At 37.1% G+C, this 24,744-nt stretch overlaps 2 protein-coding genes across 2 annotated transcripts; one reads left to right on the forward strand and one right to left on the reverse strand.

Annotated features, from left to right (window-relative positions):
- The first annotated feature begins 907 nt into the window (after positions 1 to 907).
- Positions 908 to 15,650, forward strand: LOC119084250 (CD109 antigen-like). The gene is made up of 23 exons (XM_037194152.1): positions 908 to 1,070; positions 2,512 to 2,692; positions 2,751 to 2,978; positions 3,043 to 3,154; positions 3,221 to 3,359; positions 3,420 to 3,631; positions 3,703 to 3,812; positions 4,933 to 5,106; positions 5,162 to 5,256; positions 5,342 to 5,453; positions 5,511 to 5,657; positions 5,751 to 5,877; positions 5,952 to 6,067; positions 6,132 to 6,171; positions 9,565 to 9,769; positions 10,955 to 11,256; positions 11,844 to 12,143; positions 12,214 to 12,575; positions 12,641 to 12,935; positions 12,990 to 13,348; positions 13,409 to 13,859; positions 15,299 to 15,385; positions 15,453 to 15,650. The coding sequence occupies exons 1-23, from the start codon at positions 1,006 to 1,008 to the stop codon at positions 15,470 to 15,472; spliced, it is 4,239 nt and encodes a 1,412-aa protein (XP_037050047.1). The 5' UTR covers positions 908 to 1,005; the 3' UTR covers positions 15,473 to 15,650.
- Positions 15,651 to 15,796: 146 nt separating this feature from the next.
- Positions 15,797 to 19,006, reverse strand: LOC119084267 (cytochrome P450 3A8-like). The gene is made up of 3 exons (XM_037194185.1): positions 18,678 to 19,006; positions 16,301 to 17,209; positions 15,797 to 16,246 (listed from the first exon to the last, which is right to left on the reverse strand). The coding sequence occupies exons 1-3, from the start codon at positions 18,890 to 18,892 to the stop codon at positions 15,850 to 15,852; spliced, it is 1,521 nt and encodes a 506-aa protein (XP_037050080.1). The 5' UTR covers positions 18,893 to 19,006; the 3' UTR covers positions 15,797 to 15,849.
- Between the last annotated feature and the right edge of the window lie 5,738 nt (positions 19,007 to 24,744).

Raw genomic sequence — 24,744 nt, forward strand, 5'->3', positions numbered from 1 at the left:
GAAGTGTTAAAATTCAAAAAATTAAAAAAAGTCCGTGTGACCTCGTATGCGGTGAAATTGTGAGTGAAGATGGAACTCATGGATTAAGTTGTCTTAACAAGCGCAGGAAGAAATTCACGTCATCCCTAACTTAACAACATAATACATCGATTACTTAAATCAGCAAATATTCCCAGTCAATAAAGTGTCAGTTAGGGATTTCAAATTTTGAGCCACAATATCATATATCGCGCTCTCCCAAAAATTGTTTTGGAATCTTTTAAGTGAAATACCCATGCTAACGTATATACATCGACGACTTTTAAATCTCTGATAAACATAAAATTGTGTTTTCTAAAGGAGAACAAGCTGTACGTAATCGTCACCCCAACGATATCAGGAGGGTTTCGAAATTATAATACTTCAAACCGATAAAAAAACTTATTATTTTCTAAGTAAAGCCACAAGGATTTGTGTCACTTTCACCCTTTAAGGTTTTGCAGTTTTGCTTCTACGAAAAAAAAAATATTAAAAATTTTTGGTGCAATTGGACTTGCGATATGTTATTCTAACGCACGGTAATGAACAAAGTGCACGATGACCCGGGCTAGCAGTGCCATATTTATCGTATGGTGTCGAAAATTTTCGCAGACTAATATTCGTGAAGTGTCGTTGAGTGAATGCTTTAACATTTCATAAATCGATTTTTTTGCATTAGTTTTTACTTTTTAAAACCAGCTATGACTAGCATTCGCTAATAAGAAACTATTTTTGCTCGCTTCCTCTTATTATATAAGCTTACACTGGGTAGACCTGAACGATACCTAAAGTTGTAGAGTTAAAAACAGTTTCTACTAATACTACTAAGAACCACAAGTCCAGAAATCGTCATCCATCAGATGTCTGAGCACTTGGATCTCTATATATTTTGGGTTGCTCCGTTTAACAATTTATTCGAGTGGTGATCGTTGTTGAGTTAAGTGATCAATATTATAAGCAACAAGTGTTTGTGTGAAGCAACAAAATATGTTGCAAAAATGGTTTATACTAGTGCTATCAGCTTGTTTTGCTAAGTGCAGTTACGGTGAAGGGTTCGTTACTTTGTTAAAACAATTTTTGGATATTTGATGGCTTACACTAAACTGAGGCATCGCATTTTTTACTTCTTAAGAAATTTCTGTTTGAAGTGCAACTTAAAACTTGACAGTCTACCCTCATATTGGGAAATTACCTCCAAATAGGAATGTCCAAATTTATCAATGACATCACGAATTTTTTTTTATAATGCGACCCTAACGACCCCTCACTGATTTTAATCTTTGTCCGCTATTTTATTTGTTACGGTCTTCTTGTAGCCCATTGTTTAATCGTTTAAAACTGCTATAATTTGAAACAGTAGCAACAATCATTTCTTACTTTAAATCTTAATTATACTTATCTTGTACTGATCCAATGTTTTAATGTCGTTTTCTGTGTGGAATTAGACTGTGCAGCCACACTCTGCAAAAAAAAACTTTCTGAAAAGATAACGTGCCTAAAATTTAATAAAAATGTTTTTTCTTTCGTTTTTATCTCTACGTTTTTAAGAAATATTGACGTAGAAAGACCTAATATTGCATTATGTCATCTGTTATAAAAACAATTCTCACTTCATTTATCATTCCAAAATAACATTGTGTGGAACACGATTACAGAACGACTTCGACCCAAGAGAATAATGTGTTTGCATATAGCGGAGCTGTGATTTGCTTCAATATGTCAATTTGTGTTCCGAGAGAAGCTATGGCGAAGCGTCAAAAAACGAGATCAGTACGTAACAGACGCAGCGACGATAGCCTAATACAAACAAGTCTCTATTGCGTACGTGATCCTAATGCGTCCGTAGCCGTGGTGCGTCCGAGACGTAAAATTTGCATAAAATGTGATCTTAGAAGTGGTGACCACCTCCACACCTCAACCATCAGAAATCCCAAAAATTCAGAAGGAAACCAAAAAACCTTCATAATTTCTTGAGAATCCTATAATACTAGAACAGGGAAGATGGTGGACCATGATGGGTGATAAAACTTTGATAACCAACCTACTATCACCTCAATAATTTCAAAAGTTCGTAAGTGAGCCCCATTGTTTTTTTCAAAATCCAAAAGTTCTAGAACTGGAAAGATGATGGATCATGAAGATTAGTGGAACTTTGGAAACCAGCAACTTGATAATTCCGAAAGCTAAAAACGAAAGTTGTGAAAATCGGTTCTTTCTTCAGTTACATTCAAAAACCATCGAATTGAAGAAAGAAAAAGCTTTTGAATCGACGTTACAATAGTTCTACTTTTTTCGGAGACTAAAAAAGTTGAACTATCTTCCCATTGCGTGTGTGCTTTTCAGATGCAAAAAAAAAATCCAACCCGTACGAAGTACAAGATCTTTTAGATTTGCATTCGACTTTGTAACATTATGAATTGGCCTATATTTCCATATGGCCAGAGTTGTCACAAAGCCACAAAACTCTATTTCCGTTTTAATTGTCGTTCATAGTCATTACACCATCGTCGCAGCAAAAAATATTCGAGCCAATTCTGAGTACCATGTCTCAGCCTCAGTACACGACGCAATTGAGCCCAGTACAATACGATTGACCGTGAAAAATAATAGGGGCTTCAGAGATTCGAAAGAAGTTACTATTCCACCATTCACCACTGAAATGGTTCAGTTCAGCGTAGGTTAAATGCAATTCAATTTTATTCTCAACTTAACATTTCAATGGTGTACCACAGACTGGTGACCTGCTGAAAGGTGATTATTCAATTGTTGCCGAAGGTCTGAGTGGAATTACATTCTCAGAAAAATCGAGTATTCGTTTACACGAAAAAGTTCAAACCGTTCTGATACAAACTGATAAAGCCATGTACAAGCCTGGTGATCAGGTAAATTTCCGAGTCTTAGTACTGGATCTCAATCTGAAACCTAGCGTGATCAGAGGCGACATGTTGGTGTTCATTAGCGTGAGTTGAAATGGCAAAAAGATGAATTTGAATTTTGTAATGAAACGGATTTGAAAAACATTAGGACAGCTCCAACAATCGAATTAAGCAGTGGCTAAATGCAACGACAACAAAAGGTGTATTCACTGGGGAACTTCAACTATCCGACTATCCCAATTTGGGCAAATGGCACATTAGTAAGATCTTATTTTCATTTTCAAGGGACCAAAATTTTGAATTTCAATTTCCGATCAATTATAAAGATGTGGAGGTAAACCGTGAAACGAAGAAGAAATCTTTTGAAATTGCTCAGTATGTTCTGCCCAAATATCAAGTGATTATTGATACAGATAAAGACGTAACCTATAAAGACGGCCAAATACGCATAACAGTCAGAGCTAAGTAAAATTGATCCGCCGTGTTTTGGCGATAATGTTGTAATTACAATTTCACTCGCAAAAGATACACGTACGGACAACCAGTCAAAGGACAGGCTGTTGTCACTGTCACGAATTATAGCTACCAACCACGGACGACAGGTATTTTGTGTAGCCGAACGATTCCGGTTGATGGCAAAGGCTATGTTGAATTCGATATCACGGACGATTTGAAGGCAACCGACGATTATGACAGTAAATTTCACATTGAAGCTGCGGTAACAGAAGATTTAACTGGTTAGTAATACCAATAATATGTCTTGCTGGAAGGAACTTCTCTTATAATACCGAATTGTGTATGTTGGCAGGGAACACTCAGACCGGTAAAGCGCTAATAACAATACACAAATATAAGTTCACCATTACCACAGTAGAAACACAAAAATCTTATAAACCAGGACTGCCATCGAAAATCACGGTAAGTTAAAACGACTCTAGTGATTAGGTTTCGTAATTCTCGTTGCCAGTCAAACGGGTTGAATAGAAAATATATTTATTGCCTGTCCCATGCGTAAATTGACTATTAAACGCCTTCGGCTCGGATATACAAACTATACACTTGTCAAAATTAACTGTTACGAAGCTTGTTGCTCAAAAACACACTCGTGAGTTCGCTCGTATCACAAAATTGTGTCCTTGTGTAATGAATTACTTTCGCAGCATCCAACGTAATCTACTATTTCCACTGTAATCACTGGAGATTCGAAATCGCCAGGATTGATGACATGATCGGCAATACCCAAATTCATGAGTGACCGAGAAGCAGCTGAGCAATACTCTCTCCAGCAAACAAACTACTTTTATTAAGGTGGTGAAAGTGTCAAGTAGCGTTTGGAATTTACATGTAAATTACAGCATAGTCAGTCAAAATGTAGAATAGTGTTTGTAGAATACAAAGAAGTAAGGGGTGAATTTGACACAGAGAGCTGAAAGTTTGTTTGCTAGAGAGAGTATTGAGCTGAGGCAAATGTATGTTTAAATTTCACAGACGTCTCGTGCTGGAAACATCTAATTCGCTAAAAAAAAATCTTTTTAGCGTGTATTACGAAAATAACTTTTCTCCCTCAAATGTACTGACAATTGTGAGATCCCAGATGAAAATGGAAAAAATCGGTCGAGTGGATTCGGAGACATGGTGGAAAAAGCGCCATTTTGGGGCTGGTCAAGGTTTTTCTCATATCTTTACGAAATTATAGAGGGCACAACGTTTATGCTTTTAGCCTATTATGTGTTTATGATTTTGCTTCTGGACTTCTTCTGGTGGTAGTGTCTTGGATCCCAAAAATCCAGTTTCCCCCAGTTGTATTCCCAGTTGTCGAATTTAAGGAATTGGAAAGGTTTGTGAGGCTTCTTAGTTCCCAAAATTCTATCAGGTTCATTCCTAAGATTTCATCATAAACGCCGTCGCGTCAGTGGTTTTTGCTAAATTTTCTTTTATAAGAAAGGTTCTTCGTACAGACTTTCGTAACAGCAGGAATGTCAGTAAATTGACGATTCACTGTAATGAAGTTGTTGTTGAGAAATTCATCTTTCTATAGGTTAAAATTGCTTACCACGACGGATCCCCAGTTGTGGATGCAGTCAACAATGTACTAATAAACCGCAACTTCGATGGGTATGAATCGGTTCCCACTACGGATGGATACACCCTAGATTCGCATGGAATGGTTTATATCAATTATTCCTCTCTAGAATCCGGATTTCACCTCAACGTAAAAAAAAATTATGTAAAAGAGAAATGCTCATCTTATCACAACGCATCCACAGGTCGAATATTTAGATTGTTTTAAACACTTGGGCTACTATCGGAAATCTGAATCTGATACAGGACAGTATATCCAAGCTAGAGTTCAAACATCAAAGTGAGTAAATCATATAAATGTCAGCATATATATCACACAATAGGACTGATGTGAAAGCCTGTGTATTATCATCTATGTGTTTCAGTCCTCGCATTGATCACGAAGTTTCTGTTGAAGTTACTTCAACCGAACCATTGGACTACTTTACGTATCAAATATTAGGACGTGGCGACATTATCGTGACTCGAACGGAGCCGGTATAATTCACAGATCCTTTAGCGACGAAACTCATCTCATATATTGATCTCTAACAGGTTCCAAAGACCAATTACTTTGTGTTCACCTTCTTGGCGTCATTTGAAATGGTTCCAAAGGCTCAATTGATCGTTTACTACATGAAAAATGCGCATATAATATCTGACTCAATTGACATTGAATTCGGCGAAGAACTTCACAATTTCGTAAGTTCTATTCGGTCACAAGACTGCTTCTAGGAGCAGCGCTGTGATTTTGTCTCATCGATTTAAACTGACTTAGAGGACAAAATTTTGAAGGTAAATGTTGACACATCAGTCGCTCAGGCTAAGCCCGGACAAACCATTGATATTACGGTATCTACGAAGCCTGGATCGTTTGTCGGTCTGCTTGGTGTCGATCAAAGTGTTATTCTTCTGAAAGATGGTGAGAAGAAGAACTGCAATGGTAGCAGATACCGCAAAATTTCCAAATAAATACTGTTTGTAAATCGATTTCAGGTAACGATTTGTCGAGATCTGAAGTTCTGCATGAATTGGACGAATATCGACAGTCCAGTGGAGGAATCCGCAGAGGAAGATTCGGGCAAAGGAGTAGTGGATGGCAAGACTTCGATGTAATTCTTGTTAATATATGGTTACGATGGAGTTTTAATAGCAACATGTTTTTTTTTTCTTTAGAAAGTCGTGTTATTATCCAATGCATTTGATCCACGACGCTGTGAGTACCAAACATCTAGATTTATGCTTGACTAAAAACAGTGTTGGGCTGCACTAATTTTGCGCTATATCGTGCGCTACTTTCCATGAAAATTAATTGTCTCAAAATTAGCGCACCACGGCTAAAAACATTACATTTTTTAAACTAAAAATTATTCAGAAACTTCAAGTTTTAACCGTTCTTCAAATACCCACAAACACAATCAATTTAGTGTTAGATTGAAACATATAAAGTAACGGCACCGTCTGTTACACCCCGCCTGCTACTATAGTCAATGTGGGCGGGTCATGTCAACGCACTGTCATCGTTTCAGTCCTCTATTTGAGTGACGTCAAAGTCAGTTTCGGTGCTAGACAGTGCGTTGGTCATGTACAAAAAGTGTTCATGACATGTACTAATACCCTCTCCGGCAACCTACTTACAATAAGGTGGTAAAAATGCAACGTAGCCTTTGCATTTTACTTGTAAAATTACAAGTTAGTCAACAGTGAATCACATCAGTCAATCTACAAACAAAAAAATACACTCGCGGAATTGTGAAAACCGACACATTTTCTGTTTCGTGGTTTACTGGTTTTTTGTAAATGTTGTATGCATTTTTATATGAAGAAATCAGAAACTCAAGTAGGTAAAACACAGAAACAGAAAATGTGCCGGTTTTCAAAATTCCATGTTTGTAGATGGTATTTTGACAGCGTCAAAACGGGGTTTGTTTGCTAGAGAGAGTATTGCATTCACGAAATCTCAAACAATATTTATATTTATATCATATGTGGCAGTGGATTTTGCGGGTTGGCAAGATGTGATTTCTTAGCATAGTTTCTAAGCTAATTTCGGTTATTCTATGTACGATTCGTTTTTTTTTTTTGCAAAATATAAAACCGCACTTACGCTTACACCTCAAGTGCTAATTTTTTTTTTTTTTTTTTTTTTTTTATTTGATTTTTATTTATAAAATATAATACTTCAACAATTCAATAATTTAGAGCAACAATCTTGAAGAAAGAAAAATATCACTTGAAAAAATTAGGACCATCATTATCACAGTAAGTGTCGCGAATGCTCACAGCTGCTAATTGCTCAGCAGATATTGGTCCAAACGAAAATTTAATTACTTTTGTTGATCCGAGGCGTAGCCGAGGTCGATGAATGCACGCCAATCATTCATTTAAATTGAGAAAATTTAGCAGCAAGTGTAAGTTTGACATTTTAAGACAATGCGAAATGTGCTGAAGACAAAAGTTTGTCGTTAATGAATTACTGTTTCGATCAGCAGTTAGATGACAGTCCACCATTCATACATTCAGCCATTTAGCGTTAGTGATATCGTATTTACACAGGCGTCCGAAATGTCCGAACTTTTACACATTTGTCCGAAATGGTCCGAAATGTCCGAAATTTTCTTTAAGATCTTACCGAATTTAAATATTGAAACTTATAAAAGACTCTACAAAAAAAAATCGCCTGTGGCGCGCTTTATACATTTCTCAATTATAACTTCCGTGTACCAATTCTTTGTCTTAAAATTTATATCAACATAGATATAAACAACCCTTTGAATTATTTGAATTAAGATTCGTCCATCAGTCAACAACACTCATTCGCTAATTAAATAAGTGTTTTACTAAAAACGATTTTAATTTGATTAAATCGTTACTGAATTTGTTAAGGGCAGATTCCGCCAATAACGGTCTGTTGAGTTACAATTTTTAAGACTGAAAACTCTAGTTTCAAGAAAAAATCGTAGTTTCAGGCATTAGACTGATCCTTCCTCTATTGCCTCAGTGTTAAAAATTTGATCTGAGGTAACTGGTCATACAAAACTATTGCAATTGGCGGAGGTCTGCATTTTCAAACCCATATTCTACGGCGATCTCCGCTATCAAAATTTTTTTTTCCGCCAACAACGGATTTGTTCCATAGTTTTTCACGCTCTATCGTCTCCAGCAAGTTTTTTTTCGTTCACCGTAGAAACTCAGGCGTCCGCTGATAGACGATTTTACACATTTTAAAATTTACCATCAGCGAACCGGCGAGCCGCCCTTAACTTAAACTACTTTCATTTCACTCGTCACAATCCGAGCCTTCACATAGATATTTTAATAATCGATGAGATAGACACGCGCTCCTGGTTTCTTCAGGATAACTTTAACTTCTGAAGGCAGTCAAATTCAAAAAACTCTGCATCCCATATTGTCAAATTTTTAAAGATTTTTTATTCAGTAAGGGAACTATCGATATTGTCGAATTTTTTAAGTTACTTGGAACTAAATAGAAAATTTGCCTGCCTGTGGCGTATCGAGCTTCGAAAAGTAAAAATACGACTGATGTTTTGAAGGTCGACATATTAGGCATCTAGCATAAATTTGAAGTGCGAACAATAGTACATTACTAAACCAGTGTATAGTATGGCGTTTTACTTTACGAGCGAGGGAAAGGGTTTTCACTAGTGAGGGGCCGTTCATAAATTACGTAACGCTAGAGGGGGGAGGGGGGGGGTATGAGGCAAGCGTTACGGTTCTAACAAAATTGGGTCAAACTTGACCCTTTTAGCGTTACAGACCCGGGGGGGGGGGTCTGAAAAATGTTGATTTTTGCGTTACGTAATTTATGAACGGCCCCTGAGAGAAAGGCTACATTCCCTCACTAGTAAAGTAAAATACATTTCTAAGCATTAGTACAAAATTTTTGGAATTGAAATCGTCTGCGGTAAAAAAGGATGTTGCATGGAAGTTCAACTAGTTTTATTTGAAGAAAGCCGTTCTAAAACTTTTTCTTTCTTTTTAAAATATTTTCAGCCAGGTTTCAGTTAACCCTCAAATTTAACAATACTTTTAGTAAAACATTTTTCAAGTCCTATATACCAGTTAATGATCAATTCATGTCACGTCAAAATATACTCCAAACAAATTTTTGAGCTTAGAATTTGTCACCAAATTCCGCTGATATAAAACGTTGAAATTTGGTGAGGGAATGATTTTAAATGTCTCACAGACTATTCCTATTGCGATTCTTTAGTGAAAACTTGAAAACATTTGCCCGAAATTTTTTCTGGAAATGTCCGAAATTTTATACAAATTGTCCGAAATGTCCGAATTTCGGACAGGGCAAAATTTAGTGGGAGGCCTGTATTTACATTAGGCTGTAAAAAATCGTACGTTCTATATCAGTCATGTTTTGGACCCACATTTCTAGCTAGAGAAGTTGAATTACTCTGGTGATTTGATGTTATTAGATTGGTGTTCGAGATTCTATTGCCACGAAATTGAAATAAAAATACGGAGCCATAAAAGTTAAATGCGACAGATTCTACTTGGTTGTGGCAGTAACCGAAATTATGAAAATAATTTAAATTTCAAAAACCAGTTTAACTTTAAATAAATTCTGCTTCAGGGCACTTCCAACTTAGATTTGGCGCTGGTGGTCTGAGAAGGACATATTCTGAAACCGAGCCACTTACTGGTAGTGTCATGACATCCGCGAATGCTCACGACACTAGTTTATTGGAAAGCGATTTGACTAAATCTCCTCAAGAATCACTGGTTATTCGGACGGAATTTCCAGAAACATTTATTTGGGACTATAATGCCACGGATAGGTGTGTGTTCCCATTACGCATCTTAAGCATGTATAATTGAATGAGTACGCCATATAACTAGTGCACCAAGCATGAAAATATGTTTCATACTGTCTCGTTGCTTGCTATTTCATTCGTGCGGATGACAATGATGACACTTCATGTAAGATATAGTACATTACGTCCTTGTTTCGAGATTTTTATTTTGCCGCGAGTGAGGTTTGTAATCCCTCGTGGCAAAACGTGTGGGTGTTGCACGAATAAAACAATGGAAACAAACAGAACCCACGAAAAGTAAACCCTTAATCTTGAGTAAAGTGTACGAAATACCAGTCTACTAGTCTAAGTTCTATAATGAGCACCTAGCAAGTTAATAGAGGTTTTACCACGTCAAATAGAATAGTTTTTTGATACCAATAATACCATTAGCAGCCTTAATGGTAATTTTGCAATTTTTTTTTTTTTTTTATTATTCAACAGAATTTTATTCACAATATTTGCACATTACAATAAAACTAAAAGATCATACGACTATATCACATAATAATATCACAATTATCGTCAATTCCAAACGTGTCCCGAATACAGGTGGCATTTCTTCGTTGAATGGAAACTAAAATTGAAGTTTCTGGACCAACAGAGCCGAAGGATTCGAAAGCCAGCGGTGTGAAGATATATTGATTTTTGAGGTCAGTGTAGTTGTTGTGCTTATCACGTTCTGCATTGTCCGCTACCGATCCACTACGTGCCGAACTCCATCTCAAATAGCTTGGGGCAACCGTATCAACCACTGTAACGTCCCACACCAATGATTTGCCATGACTCCAAGGGTAATAAGTAAGTCCGTCGGGTCGTTTTCCGTCACGGCGAGAAAGTCCAGGCGGCTCCAGCTTACCTGGAAACCCAGCTGATGCGAATGCCGATAGGAAAATTCTGTTGAGAGCCAGGTGTCCGGAGTACTTCCCTTTGGATAGATTACAATTTTGCAATGACATTATGAAAAAAAGGATGGAAATATTCGCATACTACTGTATCACCCTGCTAGGTCCTTTGGCAGAAAGAAAGGCTCAAAACATGAAAACGACGCTTTCCAATGCTTATAGCATGTAAACACTTTCATTTCAGTTTGCACGATAATACCAATCACTACACTCTGAACTCATAAAACCAACCGAAATTAATTTCCAAATTTTACACGCCGTGTAGCACCGGAACCAAATCAATTCAGAAAAGAGTTCCCGACACAATAACATCATGGATAATCACTGGATTCACCATAAGCGATGTGTTCGGACTCGGTCTGACAAAATCACCAAGGACCCTGAAAGTGTTCCAACCGTTCTTCGTTTCCTTGAACCTCCCATATTCAATAAAAAGGGGGGAAGCTGTTGCTATACAAATCGTTGTGTTCAACTACATGGATGAAACTGTTTCCGCTTCGGTTACATTGGAAAATTCAGAACAGGAATTCGTTTACTCGGACCCGTCCAACGAAGTGGAAACACCGAGTAAAAATTTACACCTAGGACAAAATATCTTCGGACAAAGAAACTCTGACTAAAAAACACCACCTTCAATGTACGGCCGAGCTGCCGGACCCTCACTCCAAGGAGCCTAGCTTTTTTCCCCAGATTCAATAAAGTAAAAAAGGCAGAAATCCGTTCAAATTTGCTCAATCTATTCGCAAGAAACGTTTGGCGCCATGTACCTAGTTCACATGAAGGGCTCTAATTCACAAGACGGTCACCCGATTTCTCTAAAAAAAAACGGATTGGTATTGTTAATACCTTTGATTTGACGTGCCATTGACAAGTGTCGAGTTCAAATGGACGAAGATATCTTCGAAACATCCTAAAACGCCCATCTTCCAATTACCGCTCCTTTCGAACCAAACGAAAAAAAAAAATCAAAATCAGCGTTTTACTCAAGTGAGAGCGCCGGCAGACGGACGAACTTTTTTTTGGCTCGTAAACACAGCACAGACCTATTTTTCATTCTTACATTCCGAATTCCGGGGTTATTTTCTCCGAAGTTTTATTTTTGTTGAGATGTCCTGGTATGAGATGATTTCTAATTCCTTTTTTTTTTAAACTAGAAATTGAACAATTTCGTGATAAAACCATTTTCATCAAATCGAATCGCGGTGCACCAGTATCATTTCTTATTACGCCCACAAAAGCTGGACCAATTAAAATCAAAGTCACGGCCACATCATCGCTAGCTGGTGATGCAGTTGAAAGAACTCTTCTGGTTGTACCTGAGGGTGTGCCACAACGCAAAACCGATGCATTTTTCATTGATTTGAGAGACAGATCAGAGTTCAATGATAAATTCACCATTGAGATACCAAGTAACGCTGTGCCAGACTCAACCCGAATCACCGTATCTGGAGTCGGTAAGAATTTTAGTCAGAATTAAGCTACACCTCTCAACGCAAAAGGAACTGACTGACTTACACTCTCCAGGTGACCTTATGGGTAATTCGATTAAAAATCTCGACAAACTCATTCAAATGCCCAGCGGGTGCGGTGAACAAAACATGTTAAATTTCGTTCCGTGCATTGTGGCTATCAACTACTTGAAGCATACCGGTCAACTGACTGAGTCTATCAAAAGTAAAGCGCTAAATTTCATGGAAATCGGATACCAGAGGGAACTGACTTACAAACATAGCGATGGGTCCTTCAGTGCGTTTGGTAAATCGGATGATAGTGGAAGTACATGGTTGACAGCGTTTGTAGTGCGATCGTTCCTACAAGCCAGAAATCACATGATGGTTGAGGACAACATTATCGGCGAAGCTTTGAATTGGTTACAAGACAAACAGGTTTGTAATTGGTATTCCAGCCAGGACATTCACTAAAGTGCGGAGACGTTTTTCTTTTAATGTAGGCTCCGAATGGAAGTTTCCCGGAAGTGGGTCGAGTTATTCATGAGGATATGCAAGGAGGTTCTAGCGAGGGTGTAGCACTCACTGCCTTTGTAGTTACTGCATTTTTAGAGGATCAGACTAGGATCGCCACTTATCGTGACACTATCAGTAGAGCTCTAGAATACATTATTAAGAACTTGGAAGGTGTAGATGATGCTTATTCGCTGGCAGTAGCTTCATATGCCACTCAACTGGCCAAAGATCAAACTCGCACTGCATTACTGCAGAAATTAGATGCTAGCGCTAAGACAAACGGTAAATTGTGACATAGAGATCGCATATGTTTACTGAAGTCAGCGATTTTTGCAGGTGACTTTAAACATTGGGAAAAGGCCGTACCGCAAGAAGAAACCGAAAATCCATGGCTTTTGCAGAAAAATTCAGTTAACGTTGAAATTACTGCCTATGCCTTGCTAACATTTATCCACAATAATCAAATTACGGAAGGTCTCCCCATTATGAAGTGGCTGTTGAGTCAGCAAAATGAAAATGGTGGCTTCCAATCGACTCAGGACACTGTTGTCGGCATTACAGCTCTGGCTAAATATGCCGAAAAAATAGCACTTGGTCAAAGCGATAATGTTGTGATTGATGTCTCATACAATAGCGACAGCGAATCAGCAATCAACATAAACAAGCACAACGCCTTGGTGCTGCAGACGATAGAGGTAAATGGTACAGTTCTATGTAACCGTTATCGAATCTCTCTTCAATGTATCTGCCTTCAGATTCCATCCAGTGTACGATCCATTAATGTTAAGGCCACAGGAAGCGGCTCCGCTCTGTGCCAGCTGTCCTACAAATATAATCTGAATGAAACCAGTGAATGGCCACGATTTGTGCTGGATCCACAAGTGAATAAAACCTCAAATTCAGACCATTTGCACCTAACCGTTTGCACCAGTTTCGTTCCGTCCGGTGGTGTAACTCAATCGAACATGGCCGTAATGGAAGTTTCATTACCGAGTGGTGTCGTCGCCGATTTAGAAAAGATTCCGTTACTGCAGTCGTCTAGTGGAGTGAAGAAAGTTGAAACTAGAAATGGAGACACCATTGTCGTTGTATACATTGACAAATTGAGATCGGAAGCACTTTGCTTTGTCATCGACGGATATAGAACGAGTAAAGTCGCCAATCAAAAGCCATCTCCGATTATAATTTATGATTACTACGACACTTGTAAGTTACATGAAAAGCTTGCATAGAGGGATTTTTTTGAAAAACCTTCCACTTCTCCTTAGAGAGCATAACTTGAGTAAATCTCAAGCGATTTTTAATTACTTTTTTCCCCGAGAAAGGCAATCATAATTATGGGTTTAAGATCAAAGATAAGCATGTTTGGGTCGGTCTTTCCTGAGCTAGGTCCGCCTAAGTGTTTCAATGGGAAAATATAAAAAATATTTTTCCGGATCTATACCGGTATTATACTGGCAACGGTACAAACATGCATGACGTGACGACGTGTATAAACTCGAGATTCCGTGATTTGCATTCCGTGCAAAGGAAAGATTAAAAAAATATGCTTCCTACTGCGGGACGAAAGAAAGAAATTTAAAATCACGGACCGAAAGTGACAGATATGTTCGCCCCTTTGACTTACATTTTTCTGTCACTTTCAGCCCTTAAGTTAACATTTTTGAATTTTCGTCCCCAGTAGGCATCATATAAATAGTTATTTGTGTATCTGTTTTGGACGATTGTTTTTAGGCAATTTCGCGAGTTTTCGACCCCTTACATGAAAATTTTTTTGAGTATCTGTTTTGGACGTTCGATTTTAGGCACTTTCGCATGTAGCCCTCACTTCTTTCGGCAACTCGCGAAATTGCCTAAAATCAAACGTCCAAAACAGATACACAAATAACTAATGTAACTCTTTCTAGTTGCTAACTCGTTGGTCGTAGAAAGGAAATTACAAAATTCGAGATGTATTGGTTAGTCGAGAGAATGTCGATTGTAGTAACATTTGAATGTTTCGTTTTTCTCGAGGTTTTTTTCGACTTCGTTCCGGAAAACAAACACATTCTCACGCATGTTTAGTGTCATTGCTCTGAGACCATTACTGCCGTAATTCGAAAGAAAAACAATTTCCAATGAAATAACAAAAGAATTATTGGAAAATCTTTTGTTATTTCCACTGAAAATTGTTTCTTAAGTGTTCATTCCACTCAACAGAAAGTACTCCGTGAGAGAGCGAGCTGTCAAATAAACAAAGAAAAAATTGAAAAAATTCAATTTTGTCTCTCACACGGAGTACTATTTTGGTAAGAGGAAACTAAGCATTATCGAAATTACGGCAGATTAGTGATCAGGGAAAATAGTAATCCAGTGGAATCGCAGGAAGTTCACTGAAATAGTCAATTTTTTTTATCAATTGTTGTGATTGTGTGCATGAATTATAAACCCAATGAGATCCTATTTGCTCAACACACACGAGGCATCGAAAACGTGCTTCAACCAAAATTGTCTTTGTTCTTTGATGCTTAACGAAACTATAACAAAGAGAATTTTGGACTTTCTCGCACATAAACCCATAAAAAAAGACCATTGGAAAATGCTGTTCTTCAAAAGAATCCCTCATATCATTTCGACACGTTTATCGTTCCAATTTTTGTTTTTAGCCAAAAAAGCAACGAAGTTCTACCAAAGTTTCAAAACTAATTTATGTGAAATTTGCGATGACATTGAGTGCAAGAACGCATGTATGGGTGTGTACTGTCTGCTCTGCTCATAATGTTATCCTCTGACTGCGTTATCATTTTAATTTTTTTTTAGCTAAAACTGCAGCGGTATAATCCAACCTTGATGGCCAAATTAGTGCAAAATCTTCAGCATATGTAGAAATGTAGTTGTTGCTTTTGTTGCAAACCTGTTCAAACATTACTAGCCTAATGGTGTGCCCTGGGAAGTGATATTTAAATTGAAATTGTTGTAGCCAAAATTTAGTAATTTTTTAATAATAAATGCTGAAGAATGGAACCATTGAAGTTTGTGCAAAAAAAAACATGGACCCAAAGTTCCTAGTGAATTCGAATGCAGCGTACATTATTTTCATTGTAACGGTTCTGATTTCAATAGAATTTTAGAATAAAAGCGAAGGCTATTGCTACCGTTATGCCGTTTGAAGGACATTCAGGAAGTTGAGGTAAGAGTTTTATTTCACAAAACGAACTTAAAATGCAATCGGATCGAAATTGATCTCAGCAAAGCATCCATTTTTTGGTGTCATCGTTGCTGTTTTGAACAGCACTTCGATCGTCTCCTCTGTCTTAGGCGATCGGGAAAAGCTGTATTGGGACAAAATTGTAGCCAACACGAATGGCATCACGAACTTAGCGTAACTGTAGCCAATGCAGCGTCGTTTTCCTTTTCCGAACGGTTGAAACACGACATCGTAGTCAGGGTGTTTTTGTTCGTCCAAATGACGTTCCGGCCTAAAGATTTCCGGGTTGTCCCAGAATTTTGATGAGTGGTGCATTTGGTACAGACCGATTTGAAGGTGCACTCCTTTGGGGATGGTATAAATGTGTCCGTCTTCAGATTTATAATCGAAATCACGTTCGCCTGATCTGTAAGAGTTGATTTCGAAATTGAACGTATGGGAACAAGACAAGCATTCTTACCGGCTTATAAATGTGGTCTGCGGTGGATACATTCTGAGGCTCTCTTTGATGACGAGGTCCAAATACTTCAAATTAGAAATGCTGTCAGCACAAATTCGCCCCTCGTTTTCCTGCAAATGACATCGAATTTCATCACGAACCATTCGTTGTGCCTGCTCGTTATTAGTCAAAAGATGTAATGTGAACGCTAAGCCAGCACTGAGAGTTTCGTAAGCTGCTTCGTAAAATAAAATGGAATTTGCGAGAACTTTCTCTTCATCGTCCTGTATTTCTGAGTCCAACATAACTTGTAAAATATCACGACTACGACTTTCGCTGCTACGTCGCTCCTGTTGTACCGACTCGCAAAAATTACGTAATTCGGTTGACTTTGATGTCCCTAATTTGATTTTCATCCATTGATGCCATATCCTAATGCGTTGTAAAATTGTCATGTCAGGAAAGCAAAGGAAGAGTTGCGTCAGCCATGAATTTGAAGCATTTTTAGAGAATTCCTCATCAACAGCCGCTCTCAAATTGCCATTACCACTAAAATTTGCATGAACTCCGAATCCAGTTTGTGAAATCAATTCGAACGTAAATTTCTGCAGCAACGGATAAATGTTGACCTCGGCGCTGTGCTGCGCTCGAATCGCATCCATCAATTCTTGTTCAACACATCTAGCTACGGTTGGTGTGAAGCTTTTGATCATGTTAGAACTGAAACTCTTGCTCAGGATTGCTCTCAGCCGTTTCCACTTTTCAACTGAAAGATTTCCCAACATTTTCGCCCGCATCGGATCAGGATTAATACCACCGGGAACACGTCTTGGCCTTTCTTCGAAGTTTCTGATTTGATTCGCGAGGTTAGGGTCTGCGATGAGTATTACTGGCTTAGCACCAATGTAATAGCCGCAAATGGGCCCGTATCTGAAAATTTAATAAAATATTTTAGCATTGAAATTGATATCTCTCTGATGGTTCCAAGGGGTAGTACATCGAAAGAGGCTTTTTAATTTCATGCTTATCAATTAGGTTTGAATGTGCGTCAATTGGATAATTAGTTAGACAACAAAAGCTCCAGAATTATGGAAATAGAAGTGACTCAACTCTCAGAAGAAATTTACACCCGAGGTATCTCTACAAAATTTTTGATCACTTTACTTTTTCCCAAATTTTGTCACAGATGCCCTTTAGTTTTCTGCCCCGTGGTCCCACTCTGTCCCATTCAAAGTATATAAACATCAGTCAAAAAACCCTTAAAGGTTAAATGTGACGCAAGTCCTTTATCTTACTTACAAAATAACTGATATCGCACTGGTGACGCATTGTGCGCTGTACGCAAAAGTCTTATCCACAAAAAATTCACCCAAAAAAATTTTGAAAGAAAGTTTTACAAAAAAAAATTTGCGTCACAAGTGGCAGATGATTCGACTTTCTTACGTGTAAATTCTTTCAGTACATTCTTTAACCATTTTTCTAACAATATTTTCCTCAACATCTGCCACTTGTGACGCCGTCCTCAAAAAAATTTTGTTAAAACATTTTTGGTAGTGGACTTGCGTAACGCCCGCTTACTAACGTGCGGGCACGATAAACACTTTGTCCCATTGACCTTTTTCAATACTCTCTCTAGCAACCAAACTCTCAGCTCTCTTCACCCTTATTTCTTTGTATTCTACAAACCATATTCTACATTCTTACTGACTACGCTGTAATTTACATGTAAATTCCAAAGGCTACTTGATTCTTTCACCCCCTTAATAAAAGTAGTTTGTTTGCAAGAGAGAGTGATGCCTTTTTCATATTTTTGCTAATGAAGAAATAGTTATTTATGCAACGTACAAAGTACTAATTATGACACAAGTTAATTCATCTTATCACTAATATGCAGCCAATTAAATATCACCAGCATCGTTTTAAGAATTTCAACTCAACCGAACCGAATTCATTGCACAGATTCACTAACTAAATTACTAAACAAAAATCACCAAAATTGTACGATACTAAATTTTTCTATAGCCGGGCTTCTATTAAGAGCAATGGACCCTTTGCAAATTTCGTTAGACCGACTCGAAGGGCCATCGCTGATTTTTGCGATAGTGACGAGAGCTATTTCCACAATCTATATTTTTACGCCAAAATAGGCTACAAAGCAAAACATCCACTGCACTTAAAGTAATTGAAAAATTTACGAATTTTATCTTTAAAAAATGTGTTTGTAAGTTTACATTTCCAAAATTCACTTTCGTAGCTGGTTGCAGAAAACGTTGTATACAACACATTGCGAAATGAGGGGGTTTTATGACACGATATCAAACTCGCTTCGCAACATTACATTTAGTGACGAAAATAAACCCATTTCCCAACTTGTTGCATAAATAACTACTTAACTTACTTGTCGATCATTTCCGAGTCCCATATTACATTCGGGGTTGAATTGTATTCTTTCATATGACCGAAAATGAAATGCGGCCGTGGACCAGGTATGTTAAGGTCTTGCAACAGACGCATCTGTCGAGTGCGAGAAAAATACCATCGAACAATTTTCATTAAAATAATAGCAGCAAGAACAGTAATTGAAAATGTGAACACCGAGATCAACACCGTCATTTTAATATACAGAAATACAAAATACAAAAGTTTTAGTCAAAATATAATAGTAAATCGAAACGATACCAAAATTAGTAAGATACTGAACACTCAGTTCTACTGTTGAAAGTGAAATGATGTTTTATGTTTGGTAAGATAAACAATTTCTATTTTAGCATGGGTTACAATGTGTTTATTGTACAAATGTACAATGGAAGATAAACTGCCTTCACGTATATTTTTCCTGTAATACTGACAGTGTAGCAAACAAATGTATTGTCACTTTTGCTCGACGTAGGTTGATGGAAAGCATATAGTGAAACGTTCAAATAAAACCGTTGTAAAAAGGCTGGTCTGTCAATTTGTGATAAATACATCAAAAAAATGTGTACGGGCCTCAGTACGATCTGCTAGGGTTCTACAGTTATTACTTAAGTCGAACAAAAAATAACGTTTTGTGATTCAACTTTTTATTGTATCGGGGAATCACAAAATCAAATACACCCACACAACGGTTTAATCGGCTTAACTTTGAAATGAATACGTTTCACGTATTCCGCAAAATATAAGTTACGCTGGAATCGCACTCACTTCGTTTAAAAAAGAGCACTCCGTTTTGCACTTTGAAGAGGTCACGCAGATCGCCAATCATAAACCGAAGCGATAGCGGAGGTTTTTGATGCTAGTCGACTTTCCTAAAAAAGAAAAAAGAACAACCAACGGGAGACTAAGGAACCTATATATAGGCAAACATTTTAACTTTTCCATACTGAACCGAATCAAAAAAAAAATATATGTGCTGACCGAGGGGCAAACCACTCGATTTGCAACTCATTTGCAACTCTTTGCAACTCTTTTTCTGTGCAACTTTTTTGCAACTCATTTGCAACTCTTCTCGTGTTTAACTTGTTTTCATTAAATAGCCTCAATACAAACAACACACACTCTACGGATAATAGCGGCAGAGTCGTCGAAATTTTGCTTGATTTTTGCAAGTGGTTCCAGGTGGTTCCGGGTGGTTCCCGTGGTCCAATCGAAAAGTGATGTATGGAAGGTGCCCCTTATTTTTGATAATGAACAAGTCGTCCATACATCATTTTGTCCAAAAACTTCAAATTTAGCCGATATAATTTTGGGTCATTTTGACTCTGCCGCTATTATCCGTTGTTCGTATTGAGGCTATTTAGTTTTCATCCAAAAAATGTAAAGAAAATCAACAACATTTGTTAAAAACAAAAAAAAATGGAAAACGTTCCTAATAGAGATATTGTAAAATGCCGACATCGATGTTCCTAAGGAGCGACAAAAATATTCAATGGAACCGATAAGGGTAAAATTTACAACGATTATCGGTAAATTATCGGCAAATCCCATTGATTTCAACGATGTGGAATGCAAAATCAATGGGCGGGCATTCAAATTCAATTTTTCTCATCTTGATTGTTCTATTTTTGTCAGAAACGGGCATATATTCAAGGCACTTCAAGCATGAGCAACACTCTCAATAGAGCACTTAAAGTCGACAGTGATTTGATCAAAGAATTTTGCAGAGGTGAAAGAGAATGTAGAAATGTAGAATGCCTCATCGAGCTCACTTAAATGAACTGATTTATTCCTAGTAAACTGGACTTTTACATACAAATTTTGACATATCAAGACTTGTTGAATAACTTTCTATTTTCTCTCTTTTATGGCTCTTTTAACACTTTAATAAAAGTTCAGTGAACAGTGTTCACTATTTGTAGTTCAAGTAATCGTTTGAATAACATTTATTATTTATTTCTTCCGCTTGCAACTCTTTTTTTATTCTCGAATGCAACTCTTTTGCAACTCATTTTGAGCGTGAAACTCTTTTTTTTCGCGTGCAACTCTTTGCAACTCATTTGCAACTCTTTTGAGTGGTTTGCCCCTCGGTGCTGACGAAACTCCTCATACGACAATAATCATCTGCCACTTTGTGACGCATTTTTTTTGTAAAACTTTGGTTGTAAAATCTCATCGGTAAACTTCTCGTGGACATATTTTCTTGTTAAAATTTTCTTGGTCAAAATTGATTACGTTGAGGCGCAGAATGCGTCACCAAAACTGATATCAAATGTTTTGGAAGTTTAACTTTTACAGTACTAGCGTCACCTCTTCCTCTTTTGAGGTTTTTGTGGGAATTTGCGGAAATGCTCCTTTGTAAAAATTGGAAATGTGAATGGAGTGGTGTATTTTAAGTCAATTAAAAGTGGTGTGCACAAGGCTGTGACTTTTTCGTCTACCAAAAAGCTCATTTTGATTCACCGGCCTTTTTGTTTAACTGTCATGTAACGGATGAATATTTTCTAAATACATTTTGAAATACTGGAAACAGCCCGGCAAGTTGTAGTGAGCAAATTATATAAACACAGTGTTTATACACTTTGGAAGTAAGTTGGTTCGTTCACATACCAAAATTTTTATTTCTAATCCAAGTCGATTCTAGTATTTCAAAATGTCTTAAGGCCAGTTCATATTCGCATAGATTTTTGCGATATATGCGACCATGAACTGGCCTTAAGAATTCGTCGTGGAATATTACATTCATCTAGAAATTTTCTAAATAGGTTTGCTTTATGTAACTGTTAACCCGAACTTATACAACACGACCTACAGCGATTTGACTAATTGAAACCTGCGCGATTTTTCATACAAATAAACGATGAGGAATATGTCTATACGATGGAAAATTTGTATTCGAAACAAACCTATGGAGTGGTAAACGATCTGGGTGATAAGTGATCGGATATTATTATGTGAAATAACAATTCGATGAGATATCGGAAACGAATACATCCATTGGTTATTTTACGTTCATTCATCAACAATCTTTATTATGTAATACAATAATTCTGGGATACAGATTGTAAGACTAAATGTATCAACGAAATATTTCGAGAAACACATTGTCAGATTTCCAAACAATATTTTGTTAGACCTGGACGATTGCAACATATTCAGGCGCTTAATGTTTATACTTTAAACTTGAAACATGAAATTATAAAAATTGCAAATACGATGCGAGTCTTGTCATGAATTAAACTAATACTTTTGCGACTTATATCTGTGATCGATACGTTCAGGTGTTAAGTGTAAAGTTTACAGTCAACTCAAGTTGGAGGGTAACGGCACCGGTTATGAGCCCGCGGTTTTTTTTTGACCTGTTTTATCTCTCTCACGCTTAGAGTTGTACCGCATTCGGTTTTATTTTTCAGGGCTCGTAATCGGTGCCTAGATTAGTTCCAAGCTCAGATGGATGTGACCAACTTATTTCTAGAATCGTTCTATCAGTATAGGTTAGGGAATCATGATAAACACAGGGGTCGTACTACTCCTTATTTTCCTGATTTTCCTTATTTTTGAAAAAACCACCTTATTCCTCCTTATTTTTGAAAAAGTTCCTTTTTTTTCCTTATTTTTCAATAATTTTGACGAGAAAACTACATTTTTGGATAACAGATAATAAAAAAAAATCGCTGCGCGGCAGAATACTGAGCAATAGGGTCATCGTAAATCTTCACCCGATCTCCTACTGCTAGTAAACAAACCATAGAAATGTAGTTCCTTGTTGTCGATTTTACTGAAGAAAAATATCCACGTGGATTACAGTAATTTTGCTACCTTCCCACTCAATGGGAAGAGCGGTGTTGAAGAAGGGGAGGGAGGGTAGAATTGAAGGTAACGGACGAATGTTTGGAAAGAATTGCCTCTGTCTCACGCTAAAAAGCGCGGTCATACTAAGTCAGTTAAAGCATCGACTTTACAAAAAGTCAGTCTAAGAAACAATCTAACGACAATAGAGCACAGTGGGGGAGGGGGTCCCAAAGTTTCAAAATTTTGGTGTACGCCACTTGTGTGCGACCTGTTGGAGGCTTGAAAAGGTCAATGGAATCTACCTGTTCCAAGTCATCTATGGGAAGAATCATTATTTTATTATTTCACTAATGTACTAAGAGGGAAACTTTCCCAACAAACTATTTGGTGGTAGATCACACAAAAAAACAAGACCTACATAAACTTAAATTCATTTGATCAAATTATTGTGTTGTTTACAAATTTGATATAATTCTGACCTCAAATCTCTACTTCACCTAAAAGAAAATTAAGGAATGTAGCATATTGAGAAATGTACAGTTTTATCCTGAGGTTCAAAACACGACCTACAACCAATGGAATGTTGTAAAGAGCCATAGTCTTATTTTGTGGGTTGTGTGGATTATTTGTATTAATATTTACACGTAAATATTCACAGTCCACAAAATAAACAATTGACATGGTATAAGAAAGTAGCGGTAAGCTAAGGTTAATAATTTCAAATTAACTTTTACTATTAAACCATGGTAATTCATAGGCCGCGTTCAGGAACGAAAAATTGTTCACTGAGTGAACATTCGTTTCGTTGAGTTAACGCTGTCAAGTTCAACTTTGAGGTTAGATTTCTCACGATGTACTTTGGTCGTGAAAGTTTACCCAGATGTCATGAACGTTTCGTTTCTGAACGTGGCCCATTGCGTTTAAGTGGATTTAAGTGGATTAAATTAGTGTAAAATCGTTGAATATGGGTATGGGAATTTTTGAAAAACTTCGTAATTTTTGATTATGAGCCTAAAAAAGCGTGCAGGGGGTGTGCGTATAAAAAATCATCAAGATTTTTACCCAAAAATTTACTTCCAAGCTCCTTATTTTCTCCTTAATTTCAACCGAAAAATTCCTTATTTTCTCCTTACAGTGAACGACATCTCAAATGTCTCACTGTCATTTTTTTCAGAGAATGTCATTGTGAATTTGCAATGACACAATAAAATTCTCAGAAAAATTTGACAGTGAGACATTTGAGATGTCGTTCACTGTATTTTTTTTAAAAACCTCCTTATTTCCTTAATAAGGCACGCCATTTTTGAGTGCGAGGTCTGTAAACAATAAAAAATAAACAATAGCCATTGATCAGCAATAGAGCGGAAATAACTTGATTTTTGTTAAATTTCCGGCATGAAGATGATTGCTTCGTGCAATCGAATTTAACGCAAATAAATCAAAAATTTGCTTCAGACAAGTCGTTTCAATAAAATTGATCTGCTAGTGAGCAATACCACAACTAATCATCAATAAATGTACCAGGTGTGGCCGATTCTTCAAAATCTGTCGATTTATCTTGAACGCACTCATTATTTTTGTCAAAATAATATGAAAATGGGTGCGTTCTCCGTTTTTAAAAACGTTATGTCCTCCGACGTGACATTAGACCATACGTGGTGGGTAGTTTATATTCATTGCTAATTATTGCTGTCCCTTTTCGTGATTAGTCAAATTCAAATAGTTAACTTTTGAGTCATCCACATCCATGCTTTCATAGCTGAATAGGTTTGTTCCAAGGCTATATGAATTGTCAAATTTCATCCACAGAACCATAACATCAATAATATTTCTGCGACCTTGCGATGAAATTGTCGCTGTTCGGGTTTGTTATATAGGCTACATCGCGAGGGAATAAACGCACTCACTTGCTGTGGGGATAAACAAAAAACATAACCGCACATACGCAATTTTCCAAACAATAATGTTTTGTTTTTACGATATTATGTGCAGGAAATTCATTAGAAATGTAAATAAATAGTGAAAATTATGAAATACTGTGAAAATAAGCCTTGTCATCGAGATTTCAGCCGAAAAAAAAAAGATTCATTTTTGGTTTGGAATGACAAACATCCGATACGAAATCGCCAACAAAAACAGAACATGACAAAGGTCACCGAAAACTCTACGACACGACTTATTTTTACAATATTTCATAATTTTCACTATTTATTTACATTTCTGATGAATTTCTTGCACAAAATATCGTAAGAACAAAA

The sequence above is a fragment of the Bradysia coprophila genome, unplaced genomic scaffold (assembly GCF_014529535.1).
Source record: "Bradysia coprophila strain Holo2 unplaced genomic scaffold, BU_Bcop_v1 contig_732, whole genome shotgun sequence".
NCBI lineage: Eukaryota > Metazoa > Arthropoda > Insecta > Diptera > Sciaridae > Bradysia > Bradysia coprophila.

Coding starts and splice junctions, on each gene's coding strand:
- LOC119084267 (XM_037194185.1), bottom strand. CDS start 18,892: ATGACGGTGTTGATCTCGGTGTTCACATTTTCAATTACTGTTCTTGCT. Junction 17,210..18,677: donor GACTCGGAAATGATCGACAA/GTAAGTTAAGTA, acceptor TTAAATTTTCAG/ATACGGGCCCATTTGCGGCT. Junction 16,247..16,300: donor CAGACCACATTTATAAGCCG/GTAAGAATGCTT, acceptor CAACTCTTACAG/ATCAGGCGAACGTGATTTCG.
- LOC119084250 (XM_037194152.1), top strand. CDS start 1,006: ATGTTGCAAAAATGGTTTATACTAGTGCTATCAGCTTGTTTTGCTAAG. Junction 3,632..3,702: donor GGTAACAGAAGATTTAACTG/GTTAGTAATACC, acceptor GTATGTTGGCAG/GGAACACTCAGACCGGTAAA. Junction 5,454..5,510: donor TCGTGACTCGAACGGAGCCG/GTATAATTCACA, acceptor GATCTCTAACAG/GTTCCAAAGACCAATTACTT.